The 15,233-nt window shown below is 38.1% G+C and overlaps 2 protein-coding genes across 5 annotated transcripts in view; both read left to right on the plus strand.

The window, feature by feature from the left end:
* The window catches only part of nagpa (N-acetylglucosamine-1-phosphodiester alpha-N-acetylglucosaminidase), a 75,234-nt gene extending 70,556 nt beyond the window's left edge, over window positions 1-4,678 (plus strand). The window contains exon 10 of the transcript XR_011352403.1: window positions 4,590-4,678. The gene's annotated coding sequence lies outside the window, so the exon portion shown is untranslated. The remainder of the gene's footprint in view (window positions 1-4,589) is intronic.
* A 45-nt stretch (window positions 4,679-4,723) lies between these two features.
* The window catches only part of ccne2 (cyclin E2), a 67,501-nt gene continuing 56,991 nt past the window's right edge, over window positions 4,724-15,233 (plus strand). For all 4 annotated transcript variants that reach the window (XM_069921829.1, XM_069921833.1, XM_069921830.1 and 1 more), the window contains exon 1: window positions 4,724-4,848. In XM_069921829.1, the coding sequence (XP_069777930.1) occupies window positions 4,731-4,848 (118 nt within the window). In that variant the 5' untranslated portion in view covers window positions 4,724-4,730. The remainder of the gene's footprint in view (window positions 4,849-15,233) is intronic.

Below are 15,233 nucleotides of genomic sequence, written 5' to 3' on the forward strand. Positions count from 1 at the left end.
AATGCATTCACGCATGCAAAAGCCCGCTAGATTTTAAGTTTGAGAGTTTTTGAGGAAGTCCATATTCTCGGGTGGTCTGGATTTCTGGCATCTGGATTTTTGGAACTTTACTGTTTTAGGCAACTGTGTTTATCACTTGGTGAAAAAAGCATTTTGGCCTCTTGAATGTTCTTGTGTCCTGCAATATTATGCCTTATGTCCCTACCTATTCTGAGATCTGCGCTATTCACATTCTGAGTTAAAGTTATTTTCTTGTGTTGCTTTCTGGACTTGTAATAATCCATTCAGCAACAAAGGAGGGGAATATTGGGACTGACTTTTATCTGCTATTGTCTACTGTAACAGGTTTTTCAGATATATCAGGAAATGCCAGTTTGGGTTACCACAGAAAATGAATGTTATACAACAGTTAATTTTACACCTAAGCAAAATGTTGTGTAGCCACATAACAACTTCAAAGCCTTCATGTTGCTGGATTTATTTATTGGAAATTGACAATGACCAAATTTAATATTGGAAATCATTCCATTTGAGAGATGAGGTGTAATTAGATATTTGAGACCAGGTCCAAAAACTGATCTATCATTCTTGGTGATCCAGTTAATCATTTGTTGAAGCTACCTGTTGAAAAATTTTAACATAACAGATAAAAGCAGAAACATTCTTTTTATCTGTGCCTCTTTTTTTTAATTGATTTGTTGGTCCTAACAGACATCACAGAGGACTTAGAAAGTTGCCTAGGTTATATTTACAACATTTTCCTTTAAAAACCAGAGAATGCTACAGCACAGAAAACACACAAAAGTTAAGAAAGGACTTAGGAGAGCTTGAAGGGGGCATGAGAAAGCCTTGGCAAGTAGGGTTGAGAACCCCAAGGTATTCTATGTGACGTGAAGAACAGAATTGACAAGAATGAAGGTGGTGCCTCTAAAGGATAAAGAGGGCAACATGGGCCTGGAGATGGAGGAGGTTGAAGAGGTCCTAAATGAATACTTTGCTTCAGCATTCACCAGAGAAAAGGGCCTTAATCGGGTTGAGGTCAGAAAAGAATAGGCTTGTGTGCTTGACAATGTTGAGATTAAGGAAGAGGAAGTGTTGGATCTTTTTTTAAAAAAAAAAACATTAGTTAATTTGAATAGATAAATCCCTTGGGCCAGACGTTATATACTCCAGGTTGCTGTGGGAAGGAAGGGATGAGATAGCTGGTGAATTGGCTATGATCTTTTGAGTCCTTAGCCATGGGAGGTGCCAGAGGATTGTAGAATGGCAAATGTGCTCCCTTTGCTTAAAAAAGGTAATAGGGAGAAAGCTTATGTATATGTGGGGGGGGGGGGGGGGGAAGTATGGGTAAATAAGTTTGTGGGTAATACAAAGGTTGGAGGAGTTGTGGATAGTGCTGATGTCATAGGCAACAAAAGGATATAGACAGGATGCAGAGATGGGTGGAAAAGGGGCAGCTGGAATTCAACCTGGATAAGAGTGAGGTGATGCATTTTGAAAGGTCATATCAGAAGGCTGTGTACAGAGTTAATGGTTGGATACAAAATAGTATGGAGGAATAGAGGGACCTTTGAGTCCAAATCCATGTGTGCCTCAAGGTTGATAGGATAGTTAAGAAAGCCTATAGAATGTTGGGCTTCATTAATAGGGGGATGAATTCAAGCAAAGAGTGGTCATGTGGCAATTCTACAAATATCTGGTGAGACTACACTTCAATTATTATGTTCAGTTCTGGTCACCTCATTATAGGAAGAATGTGGAAGCTGTGGAAAGGGTGCACAGGAGATTTACCAGATGTTGCCTGGATTGGAAAATAAGTCTTATGAGGCAAGGTTAGCAGAGCTGGGGCTTTTCTCTTTGGAGTGCAGAAGGATGTGAGAAGACTATGGAGGTCCACAAGATTCTGAGAAGCATATATAAGGTGGACAACCAATGCCTTTTTCACAGGGCAGGAATAGCAAACTCCTGAGGACATATGTAATGGAAAGCCTTGCCAGGGATGGTGGTGGAGGCTAAAGCATTAAGGGCTTCAAAGAGACTCTTAGATAGACACATGGATGAAAGAAAATTAGGTTATGAGATAGAAAAGGTTTAGTACTTTGCTTTTTGGTAGGAATATATAGGTCAGCATAACATTCAGAGCTGAAGGGCCTATACTCTGCTATAATGATCTATGTTCTAATGAATGCACTGTCCCAACAAGAACCCATCAACTCCACCAGAAAACAATGTGATTTTTAAATATTAAGGGATTCACAAACCCTCGACAGGTAGATAAAGTGATTAAGAAATACAAGAGGAGATTCTATAAAACACTCATTAATTCAAAATTAGAGCACTTTGTAGCGCTCTGGTCACCACACAATAGAAAAGGTACAGAGATTTATGAAGATGTTGTTTGGAGTTGGAGAATGCCCCTTTGTTTACTCATTTTTTGAACAAAGGAGGGTGGTGCTGAATATTTGCATAAAATTATGAGAATGTGTAATAAAATTCAACAGTCAAGTTGATTTAAGGCCATGGTTGTAAAGGTGGCAAGAGAAGACTGGAAAAGTAGGGTCCAGAACTTGCTGCCTGTACATGTGGTAGATACAAAAACCTTTACCACTTTAAAAATATATCTGCATCTGCACTTAAAGTGACGCTGAACTGGAGTCTAAGAGCTGGTACATAGTACTTAGTACTTCTTCTTTCTTCTTTGGCTTGGCTTCGCGGACGAAGATTTATGGAGGGGTAATGTCCACGTCAGCTGCAGGCTCGTTTGTGGCTGACAAGTCCGATGCGGGACAGGCAAACATGGTTGCAGCAGTTGCAAGGGAAAATTGGTTGGTTGGGGTTGGGTGTTGGGTTTTTCCTCCTTTGTCTTTTGTCAGTGAGGTGGGCTCTGCGGTCTTCTTCAAAGGAGGTTGCTGCCCGCCGAACTGTGAGGCGCCAAGATGCACGGATTGAGGCGTTATCAGCCCACTGGCGGTGGTCAATGTGGCAGGCACCAAGAGATTTCTTTAGGCAGTCCTTGTACCTTTTCTTTGGTGCACCTCTGTCACGGTGGCCAGTGGAGAGCTCTCCATATAACACGATCTTGGGAAGGCGATGGTCCTCCATTTTGGAGACGTGACCTACCCAGCGCAGTTGGATCTTCAGTAGCGTGGATTCGATGCTGTCGGCCTCTGCCATCTTCAGTACTTCGATGTTAGGGATGAAGTCGCTGCAATGAATGTTGAGGATGGAGCGGAGACAACACTGGTGGAAGCGTTCTAGGAGCCGTAGGTGATGCCGGTAGAGGACCCATGATTCGGAGCCGAACAGGAGTGTGGGTATGACAACGGCTCTGTATACGCTAATCTTTGTGAGGTTTTTCAGTTGGTTGTTTTTCCAGACTTTTTTGTGTAGTCTTGCAAAGGCGCTATTTGCCTTGGCGAGTCTGTTGTCTATCTCGTTGTCGATCATTGCATCCCATGAAATGGTGCAGCCGAGATGGGTAAACTGGTTGACCGTTTTGAGTTTTGTGTGCCCGATGGAGCTGTGGGTGGGGGGGGGGCTGGTAGTCATGGTGGGGAGCTGGCTGATGGAGGACCTCAGTTTTCTTCAGGCTGACTTCCAGGCCAAACTTAGTAATTAATACTTAAATAACTTTCTTTCTGTCTGCAAGTAAAAACAGATGCTGGAGAAACTCAGCAGATCAAACCGTGCACTTTACCAATGTTTCAGGCCTGAGTTCTTCATCAAGGGATTGACAAAATATGGGCAGGCACCTGAACAAAATGGTGGGTGGGGGGAGTGATGGGAAAGGCAAGGGAAGGAGCACAGTCCCATAGGCAGGAGGTAATAGCTGGATCATGGAGTGCACACCAGCAAACCAGGGGAGGGGAGATGGCTCTGAATGTAATGCCATCTATCTGGAGAGCACCAAGATGGAAAATTAGTGTTGCTCCTCCAATATATGGGTAGTCTTGGTTCTTTCTAACCAATATGGAAATGATAGGCTGGGTACCCCTCCCTCTGTACCGTACTTTTCGAGAATTATGACAGTGGTTCAAACCTTTCAAAGGAAAACCCTGTTTGATTACACTCAGTTAAGTGTGCATCCTGAAAATAAGTTAATGATGATGATATGGAAATCTCCTTTTAAGGAGTTATGGCTATCCCAGAGGTTGACAGCAACACCCAGTATATTATGCCTAAGAAGATAGCGGGCCAAATATATATTTACATATTTTTGCTTTTTTTTAAACTAAGACCTCTATGCTAAAGCCTAGTGGATGCCTTGTAATCTTACCCAGCTCCACCCCTCCACAAGAGGAATCCTGTATCACAGATTGAGAACCGCTTTTGTCTGTGGGGGTGGGGGGAAGATTCAGGAAAATTATGGGAGACTGTCAAATATTTGGAGGCCCTAAGTGAAACTAAAGGCCTGCAGTGAAAACATTCAGTTTTCCAGTAAATTATTTAATATATAAGGGTTAATGTATAGATATTCTGATTCACTTAAAAATGATTGACTCATATAGGGGGACTTAAATTTTGGAATGTTGTTTTTATGCTGCTTCACTTTTTCCAGTTTTTAATACGGTGACTTGTTTCTCACACAGATGCATGTAGATTTGTGTTTCTTTGCGGAGTGGAATTTTGGAATTGTACTCATTTTGTGGACCCACTGACCTACCGGAGATTAGTTGCTTCAGTCGTCCATCCATTGGGCAGCAATAGAAGCAACTGCACTTTATTGAGCTATGTACCAGTACTTCTCAAGCATGCTGCTTGGAACAATCGACAGTGATGAAAATGAAAACCAGGAGCATAAAATTTGTGAAAAGGAGGATGACGAATGGATTTTGGTTGATTATATAGGTAAGAACGTTGATCCTGAACACACAGTAATCTGTATGAGGCTGCCTTCTCCTATTCGTTAAAGCAACCTATGTAACTGCCCAAAAGAATATGCTTTTTTCATATCAAGAGTCATGATGCAATGACTGAAGATTTTGTAGTAGTTTGTCTTTTTTATCAGCACCCTCACCCACCAGTTCTTTCTCTTATTTTGGAGTTGCAGTTTACACATTTCTTAAGATTCAAATGATTATATAGTGTGTTCTATGTTGTGTAAACCAAGAAAAATATTTTGTGGATGATCTTTGATTTTTAAAAAAAATTAAATGTAGGGTTTGAGCAATTGTCATGAGATTATTATGTAGATAATGGCTACAAGATCTATTGTAACCAGTGTAGTAAAGTGTAGAAAATGGACAAAAGATGAAGCAAAGGCTTATTTAAAGGATAGCTTTGTGGGTAAGTATTGAACCAAGGGAACCACATGTATGAGCAAGTCTTCAGAATATGGAGAAAATGGAGTTTAGAGGAGGAAATGTGGTGCAAAACATTAAAATGTGAAAACCATTTTTTAAAAAAAAACCTAGGGTAATAATGGTTAACATTTCAAGTACTTAAACTCAGATAATTTGAATAACAATCATTGTTTCCTAATACATAAAGCATCAGAAAAGCAGGTAAGAGTTCCTTTTCATGACACTGTATTATTCATTCAACAGTATATGTACTTTAATAAATAACCTAATGCAGCCATTCTTAACCTTTTTTGAGTATGGCCCACTCAAGGCTCTGCTCAGTTTGTGGCCCTCCTTCCCTGTTTTTGTGGGCCTCCTTCCCTGTGAAGCAGTCAAGTTTAGTTGCTTTCTTCCATACTTATACCGCCTACATTTTTTAAAAAAAACATTTTTTAAAAATAGCGATTTCCATCCATGACCCCCTCCCCCCTCTTTAAATATGCTATGGTCCCCATTAAAATAGCTGATTTAATGTGCATGTTCTTATTGATAAGTTTTTGATCAGTAAGAGGGCCAAAGGGGATGGAGAGAAGGGGATTAAGAGGAAAAAATACATCAGCCTTGATTGAATTGGTGGAGTAGACTCAATGTACCAAATGCCCTCATTCTACCCTTGTGTTTTATGGTCCATTATATTTTTCTAGTTTTAGATTAGAATCGGTGATTAGAGGCAGTTTGGGACCATAGAAATTGTGGAGAAATTCTGGTGATGGGAAACCTTGGTTCTAGGAATCAGCAGGGATTCTTCCAAGCTCAACTCAGAAGTTCAGAAGGCCAATAGAACTCAATAAAACCAAAAGGTCCCTTTCTTGCTTGCCATGTAGGCACCATCTGATATGATGGTGAATACAGATACAAAGCAGTCTTCAAAAGGGCAAGGGAGAAATGGTTCAAGACTATACTGTATGGAAGGAGTCACTTGATGGAGTGGTGGCTGGTAGGAGAATACCAGCCCTCTCCAGAAAAGAAGAAATAAGTGAAGAATATACAAAGTTCAAGAAACACAAAACATAACAAATAAAAGATAAAGTTGTAGAGAAAATAAAGAAAATGGCAGTCAAGAAAGAAAAAGTAAAAATAATGGGGAAAAAAGAAGAAAAAATACCGGAAGAGAAAGGAGAAGGCCTTACCTGCATGAAGAAACAGGGAGCCGTTGTGGAGAAGAGAGTCCGTCCTCAAAGGTTGGTGACGACCCTGCAGAGTTGCGACCACTCCCCCCAACCGATGGACTGCAAAAATGGCTCTCTGAGCCAAACAAAAGTGCGCAGTGTGCTTACTAAGGAGAAGACCAATGGGAGGGGGGCCCAGCTGAGGAGAGGCAAACACAGCGCGACCAGCTGAGGGATGCCCGACGCCAGGGCTCTCAGCTGGAAGAAGAGGAAAGCGACAGGAAAGGGAGTGATAGGAAAGAAGATAGCAACAGGAGGCCTAACAGATGAGTAGCCCAGAAGAAGCGGACCAACAGCAAGAAGCCAAGCAAGAAGAAGCCCAGCAAAGTGAGGCAAGCAACTCATCAGGAAAGTCAGAAGAGACACAGATACAAGGAAGAGAAGAAGAAGACACAAACACTGGTGCAGACACAGAAGAAGAGGAAGAAGAAGAGGAAGATGTGCACAGAGAAATAGAAGGTAAAATAGATGGACAGAATATAGATTTTAAAAATTTTCAAGAACAAATGAGAGCATTAAAAGAATGGTTGACATTAGAATTTAGTGAAATGAAAAGAAAAATAAAAAGTACAGAAGAAAAAGTGAGTAGAATAGAGCTGGTCATGATAGAAATAGGGAAAAGATTAGAAAATGTGGAAGAACGAGAAACGGCTGTAGAAATGGAAGTGAATGACTTAAGAAAATTGGAAGAAAGTGGCAAAGTTAGAGTCACAAGAGTTGTTAGCTCAGAAAATTGATATGGAAAATTATAGTAGGCGAAACAACATAAAGATAGTGGGCCTAAAGGAAGACGAAGAAGGCACAAATGTGAAAGAATTTATAAAAGAATGGATCCCAAAGGTCCTGGGAATGAGAGTAATACAGGAAGGAATGGAAATAGGAAGGGCACACAGAACACTAGTTCCGAAACCACAGACACAGCAAAAACCAAGATCCATTTTAGTAAAATTTTTGAGATATACGTCAAGAGAAAATATACTGGAGCGGGCAAGGAATAAAATTGGAGAAGACAAAAAACCATTGGAATACAAGGGTTAAAAATATTTTTTTACTCAGACATAAGTTTTGAACTCTTAAAGAAGAGGAAGGAGTTTAATACAGCAAAATCGATCCTATGGAAAAAAGGTTATAAATTTATGTTAAGATATCCAGCTGTGCTTAAAATATTTATCCTTGGGGAGCAAAACAGACTATTCTCGGATCCGGAGGAAGCACAAGAATTTGCAAAATGCTTGCAGGACAGAAGGAGAGATGAAGAGATGTAACAAGAATGAAGAATGATGATAAAATACATATACTTTATTTTTACATCTTTATATGTAAGAACTAAAGAAGGGAAAGAAAAAGGAAGAAAGGAAGTAAGTGGGGGGGGGAAAGAGGATGAGCCTTGAGTTATATGTGAAGAAAAAAGTCTTTTCTGGAGGGGATTGGGTGGGAGAGAATAACCGTCACTGCGAAATCAGTTGATGCTTGCAAGCGGATTCACAATCCAAATGGAGAGGGGAGTTGTGGTTGCCCAGCAAGGGATAAGGGGCAACTCAGAGGGGGGGGGGAGAACATTTGGGGTTAAGGGAATAAGGCTAGAAAAACTGGACTTGTATCCGATGGAGTTTAAAAGGATGAGGGGGGACATGATTGAGGTATACAAAATTATCAGGGAGATAGACAGGGTGAAGTCGGATTACTTGTTCCCAATGATGGGGGAGATGAGGACTAGAGGGCATAGTTTAAGAATACAGGGTAGGCCCTTTAGGACGGAGATGAGAAAACATTTTTTTACCCAGAGAAGTGTGAATCTGTGGAATGCTCTGCCACAGAGGGTGGTAGAGGCAGATTCGCTGATTATGCTCAAAAGAGAGTTAGATAAGACTCTAGTGGGCAAAGGAGTTAAGGGTTATGGGGATAAGGCTGGAAAGGGGTACTGATGGTAGTGATCAGCCATGATCTGTAAAATGGCGGTGCTGGCTCGACAGGCCGAAGGGCCTACTCCAGCTCCTATTGTCTATTGTCTATTAGATGTGGGAGTTATTGAAGTATTTTATGTTTTAAATGTGTTGTCATACATTGAGTTCAAAAAGGGAAAACTGAGAGATGAAAATGGGGAAAAGGGGGATGGTGGTGATGAGGAAGTGGAAATGAGGTGTAAACAGGACATGAGATGGCCATGTTGAACTATATGACTATAAATATTAATGGAATACATAACCAAATTAAACGAAAAAGGCTATTAAATTTCCTGAAAAAAAGAAAAAAATAGACATAGCATTTGTGCAAGAAATGCATCTAACTGAAGTGGAACACAAATTAAAGAGAGACTGGGTAGGGCACATAGTGGCAGCATCATATAATTCAAAAGCCAGAGGTGTAGCTATATTAATTAATAAAAATGTACCAATCAAAATAGAGGAGGAAATAATAGATCCACCAGGGAGGTATATATTGGTAAAGTATCAGATATATTCAGAATTTTGGAATTTTATCAATATATATGCACCTAATGAAGAGGATCAAAAGTTTATGCAAGATAATTTTTTGGAGATTGTAGATATGCAGGGGAATATATTGATAGGAGGGGATTTTAACCTTAATTTGGATAAAACTGGACAAAAGACTAGCAAAAAGAATAAAGTGGCCAAATTTATGGTTAAATCAATGCAGGAAATGAAACTTATGGATATATGGAGGAAGCAGCATCCAAGGGAGAAGGAATACTCATATTATTTGAGTAGGCATAAAACATAATCAAGGATTGATATGTTTTTGTTGTCGGCGCATATTCAAGGGAGAGTTAGAAAAACTGAATATAAAGCTAGATTGCTATCTGATTATTCACCCCTGTTATTAGCAATAGAACTGGAGGACATCCCACCAAGAACATATAGATGGAGGTTAAACTCCACGCTACTTAAAAGGCTGGAATTTAGAGAATTTATTGAACGCCAAATTAAAACATATTTTGAAATAAATATGGAATTAGTGAAAGACAAATTTATATTATGGGACGCAATGAAAGCCTTCATTGGAGGGCAGATAATAAGTTATGTAACTAAGATGAAAAAGGACTACAATCGGGAAATAGAACAGTTGGAAAGGGAGATAGTAAGTACAGAAAAAGAACTAGCAACAAGGGAAGATATAACAAAAAGAAGATGATTGGTGGACAAAATACGAATCATTACAAATGAATAAGGTGGAGAAGAACATAATGAAAATAAAGCAAAAGTATTATGAGCTAGGAGAAAAAACAGAACAAGCTAAAAGAACTGTATTGGCATCAAGGAAAAAGGACAAATTACACATAATCTAATGGAGATTAATGAAAACTTTAAGGAATTTTATGAACAATTATGCCAAACTGAGAATGAGGGAAATATGATAAAATAGAAGAGTTTTTAGCTAAAACTGAACTGCCAAAATTGCAAGAAGAGGAGCAAAACAAACGATAAGACCATTTGAAATAGAGGAAGTACAGGATTTATTTAAAAAAAGCTGCCGAACAATAAAATGCCTGGAGAGGATGGATTCCCAATAGAATTTTATAAAACATTTTGAATTATTAATTCCTCCTCTCCTGGAAGTAATGAACCAGATAGAAGAAACACAAAACTTGCCAGATTCATGTAAAACTGCAATAATTACAGTAATACCAAAGACAGGAAAGGATCCACTAACATCAGCATCATATAGACCAATATCTCTACTTAATTCAGATTATAAGATGATAGCAAAATTATTAGCAAACAGATTGGCCGACTGTGTACCAAAAATAGTAAAACAAGATCAAACTGGATTTATTAAGAAAAGACGAACAGCGGATAATATCTGTAAATTTATTAATCTAATTCATGCAGTTCAAGGAAATAAGAAGCCAACAGTGTTAGATGCAGAAAAATCTTTTGACAGGGTAGAATGGAATTATTTATTTAAAGTACTACAGAGGTTCAATCTACCAGAAAAATAAATTAATTGGATTAAAGCATTATATAATGGATCATCGGTGAAGGTAATGGATATGTATCGAACCATTTTAAATTGTCAACTAGGCAGGGATGTCCACTATCTCCCTCACTGTTCACTTTAGCAGTAGAACCATTGGCAGAACTGATAAGAACAGAAAATAAAATAAAAGGGATAAAAATAAAGGAGGAGTATAAAATCAGTTTATTTGCAGATGACATCATAGTATACTTAACAGAACCAGAAATATCAATAAAAGAACTACATAAGAAATTGAAGGAATATGGAGAAATATCGGGGTACAAGATCAATGCAAATAAAAGTGAAGTGATGCCAATGAGTAATGCGGATTATACAGAATTTTAAAAATAATCACCATTTAAATGGCAAACACAGCAATCCGATACCTAGGTATTAGATTAGATAATAATTTAAGACAATTGTACAAACTAAATTATCATCACTAATAAAGAAATTGCAGGAAGACTGAGAACATTGGAAAGGATTACCGCTAATGTTGATAGGGAGGGTAAATTGCATTAAAATGAATGTGTTCCCGATGATACAATACCTATTTCAATCGTTGCCAATTCCCTTAACAGAGAAATTCTTTAATGAACTAAAGAGAATAATAAGGAAATTTTTATGGAAAGGTGGGGGGGGGGAAACCGAGGATAGCGTTAAATAAATTAACAGAGAGGTACAACCAAGGTGGTTTGCAATTACCAAACTTTAAAAATTATTATAGAGCAGCACAATTAAGGTTTTTATCAGACAAGGGAAAAACCAGATTGGACTAAAATAGAACTAGATACTTTATAAGTAGGATGAAAAGCTGATACGATATAAAAGCTCACCAGTATTGCATCATTTACTCAATATATGGAAGAAAATTCAATTAGAAAGGAAAAAACAAATTCCCAAATACCAAAATTATTATTGATGCAAAATCAGCTAATCCCTTTTACAATAGATAGCCTTTCCTTTAGAGAATGGGAGAGAAAAGGAATTAAAAGAATAGAAAATTGTTTTTTGGGAAATAATTTATTAACACTTGAACAAATGAAGTACAAATATGGAATAACTCATGGTACAATGTTTGCATACCATCAACTGAAAGCCTACTTAAAAGATGAATTGGGAAACAGACTGAGATTACCAGAAGGAAGCAGCTTTGAATATGTGATTATAGACACAATGATAATTAAAAGATTTATAACGAACATGTACATCAAGCTGCAAGAGAAGGAAAATGATGAAATAAGCTATAAACCCAAACAAAAGTGGGAAAAAGATTTAAGCATAAAAAAAATGAAACATGGGGAAAGTTATGCTCTGGAACTATGAAGAATATAATAAACACAAGGTTACACAGGTATATTACATCCCAAATGTTTAATAAAATAGGATCCAACATTATCAGATAGATGTTTTTGCTGTAAGAAAGAAATGGGAACAACAGTACATGCAATTTGGGCATGTGAGAAAGTGAAAAAGTTTTGGGAAGATCTAAATCAGGTATTAAATAAAATCACAAAAAGCAACATACCAAAAAATCCAGAGATCTTCTAAGTAATACAAGAAGTAAAGAATTAGGCCTCAAACTGGATGAAGCGCAAAAAAGATTTATTATGATAGCCTTAGCTGTAGCAAAAAAATGTATAATGCCAACTTGGAAATCAGAAGAGAGCCTGAGAGTACAGCAATGGTGCATGGAAATGAATAAATGTATTCCATTCAAAAAAATAACATATAATTTAAAAAATAAAGTCACATAATTTGAACAAATTTGGGAACTGTACATGGAACATAACAGAGAGGGCTTGCCTCGGACCTCCACCCCCTAAAATGATAAGAAGACAAAATGACTTGATTCAGTGTGTAAGAGTAGATGACACATTTTTCTTGTTTATTTTCATTGTGTGATGACATTGTTTAATGGTTTTATTGTATTGTATATGTTGAACGTTTAATGGGTTTGGAGGGGGGAGGGGAGGTAGGGGGAAAAAAAGGGGAGAAAATGCCACTGTGTATATTTAAGAGGGAAATGTTTGTATGTATTTTGATTGATATGGTTCACAGTGTGGGGGGAAAAAAAATGTCTATACCGCAGAGATGATGGATAAAAAGCAGAAAAATCAGTGTGATGCAATATACAAAGAGAGTTCTTCCTGCTGCTAAACAGCAGGCTACCTGTCCATGTGGGATTATAATAATTTGGCAAATGTTGGCATCAAATTATTGTTTCATGATCGTTGATGTCCCCTTTTCCCTACTGTGCCATACATGTAATCCATCCTCCACTAAAGTAGCCAGTGTTCTGGAATTAATCAGTTTTAAATTTGAATTCATACAAGGAATTGTAAACAAACTTATACCTATTGTGTGCCAAAGCTCCAACTTTGCTCAGTTTCAGAATATTATTCAATGAGGCAAAACCAGTACCTATTTCTTGCAGTGCAAATCTTAGTATGACTTAGAGCTAGGAGGATGGTTTCGATGCACTAATTTTGTTTCGATCACTATAGAATTAGAGGGTGGTTTAAATGTACAAATGATCTAAAACTCTTACAGTGAAAATCTTTTTTCCAAATAATAAGACGTAGAAGATATAATGTAGGCTGAACACTAAGGCCTAGTGTTTTCTAAACCATGTGGTGTGGTAACAGATGTTGGAGTGGATTTCTCTTGCCTTGGTTTGGGGTGGACTGTGGTCAGAAATCATTTCAAGCTAAATCATTTTCACCAAGGGTAATACCACTGAGCGGGAGCAAGACAAAGTGTCCATCTGCCCAGTGCAGCCCGACAAACACCATTTGTATTGCCACCTCGAGGGATCAATGAAAATACATCAACTTGAATTTAAGGCTTGATAACTTATTCACTTGAATAACTTGATTTTTGTGCTTTAATTGGCCACTAGAATCAGAAATTATTTCAGGGTAAATTGAGACATTTGTCTTTACCACAATTGTATCCAGCTGCAACTTATTGTCCTTTGTTCAATGTTATGTGTCTGCTCTTCAGTATAATTTATTGTTTTATAAAGACTGAAATATAACACATCATTGAATCAGCTAAGAATCAAGTAGAAAAGCTACAATCCTGCTCCAATCCAATGCCATATACTATACTTCCAGCAGAGGCCAGAGGAGAACATTTAGATCATTTTTTCCAGCCTTGGGTCACACAGATCATTTAGATCCATTTGTCTCATTTCATCCAAATGACTGCATGTCTAATGGTATCTTAGGCAAATATCAGAGATCAAGCTTTACTAAATCTGTATGGTTTTCATTCTATACTTATCAAGTTATTTTCCCATTTGACAATTTTTATAAAATCCTAATCATAAATTAAACATCCTCTTTTTCAAAATTTAAAAATAATTCATTATGCAATTTTATATTGGATATTATCAACTGAATTATTTATTAAATAAGAAGTTCAAACGTGTTCCTTATTCCAATCAAATGTTCTAAATTTTAAGCTGGCGTCAGATGTTAAATTTAATTCAAGGATACTTTTAAATATTTTTAAAATGGGCATGTATTTCATTTATGCAGACATGCTTATCACTGTCACCAGATATCTTGCATTTTAAATACATTTTAAATTCTTTTTAATATTTTGCCCTTTGTAAGTTTTGCATAGTGGTGTGCAAGAAAAACTGTCAGCTTGTAGCTTACGTATTCATCATTTTATTTAAAGATTCATTTTTTCCAGCTGCAGCCGCCACGAGCAAAGCCAATCATCATTAACCACCCTTAATTGCTCTTGAGATGTCACTTGCAAACAACCTTCTTGAACCCTCTGAAGAAAGGCTATAATGAGGTCACTTAAAAGATCCATTAAGGGTCTATCAGAGTTGCTGCAGGTCTATAGTCAATGTAGTCAAGTTAAGGATGTTAGAGCAGCCATTCTCTTTTTAAAATATTGTTATTGAGTTTTAATTTAAAAAAGACACACATAAGATGGAATATAAGAAAAGACAGATAATTTGTATATTTCAAAAAAAACCTTGATCATACATAGTACAAATTGTTTGCACTTTTCCCAATCAAACACATTATTTAAAAAAAAATTCAAGAAAAATCTCCCCCCCCCCCCCCCATTAATCAAACCCCTCACTCTAAACAAGGGAAACCTACATATCCAATATTCTTCTTTGGCTTGGCTTCGCGGACGAAGATTAATGGAGGGGTAATGTCCATGTCAGCTGTAGGCTCGTTTGTGGCTGACAAGTCCAATGTGGGACAGGCAGACACGGTTGCAGTGGTTGCAAGGGAAAATTGGTTGGTTGGGTGTTGGGTTATTCCTCCTTTGTCTTTTGTCAGTGAGGTGGGCTCTGCGGTCGCAAGATGCACGGATTGAGGTGATATCAGCCCACTGGTGGTGGTCAATGTGGCAGGCACCAAGAGATTTCTTTAGGCAGTCCTTGTACCTTTTCTTTGGTGTACCTCTGTCACGGTGGCCAGTGGAGAGCTCGCCATATAACACGATCTTGGGAAGGCGATGATCCTCCATTCTAGAGACATGACCTACCCAGCGCAGTTGGATCTTCAGAATCACAGTGCGACTTTCGCGCAAACAGAAGAACTACTGACATGCTCTTTGTCCTCAGACAGCTCCAAGAAAAGTGCAGAGAACAAAACAAAGGACTCGACATCACCTTTCTTGACCTCACCAAAGCCTTCGACACCGTGCGTAGGAAAGGGCTTTGGCAAATACTAGAGCGCCTTGGATGCCCCCCAAAGTTCCTCAA

The sequence above is a fragment of the Narcine bancroftii genome, chromosome 2, assembly GCF_036971445.1.
Source record: "Narcine bancroftii isolate sNarBan1 chromosome 2, sNarBan1.hap1, whole genome shotgun sequence".
In the NCBI taxonomy this organism is placed as follows: domain Eukaryota; kingdom Metazoa; phylum Chordata; class Chondrichthyes; order Torpediniformes; family Narcinidae; genus Narcine; species Narcine bancroftii.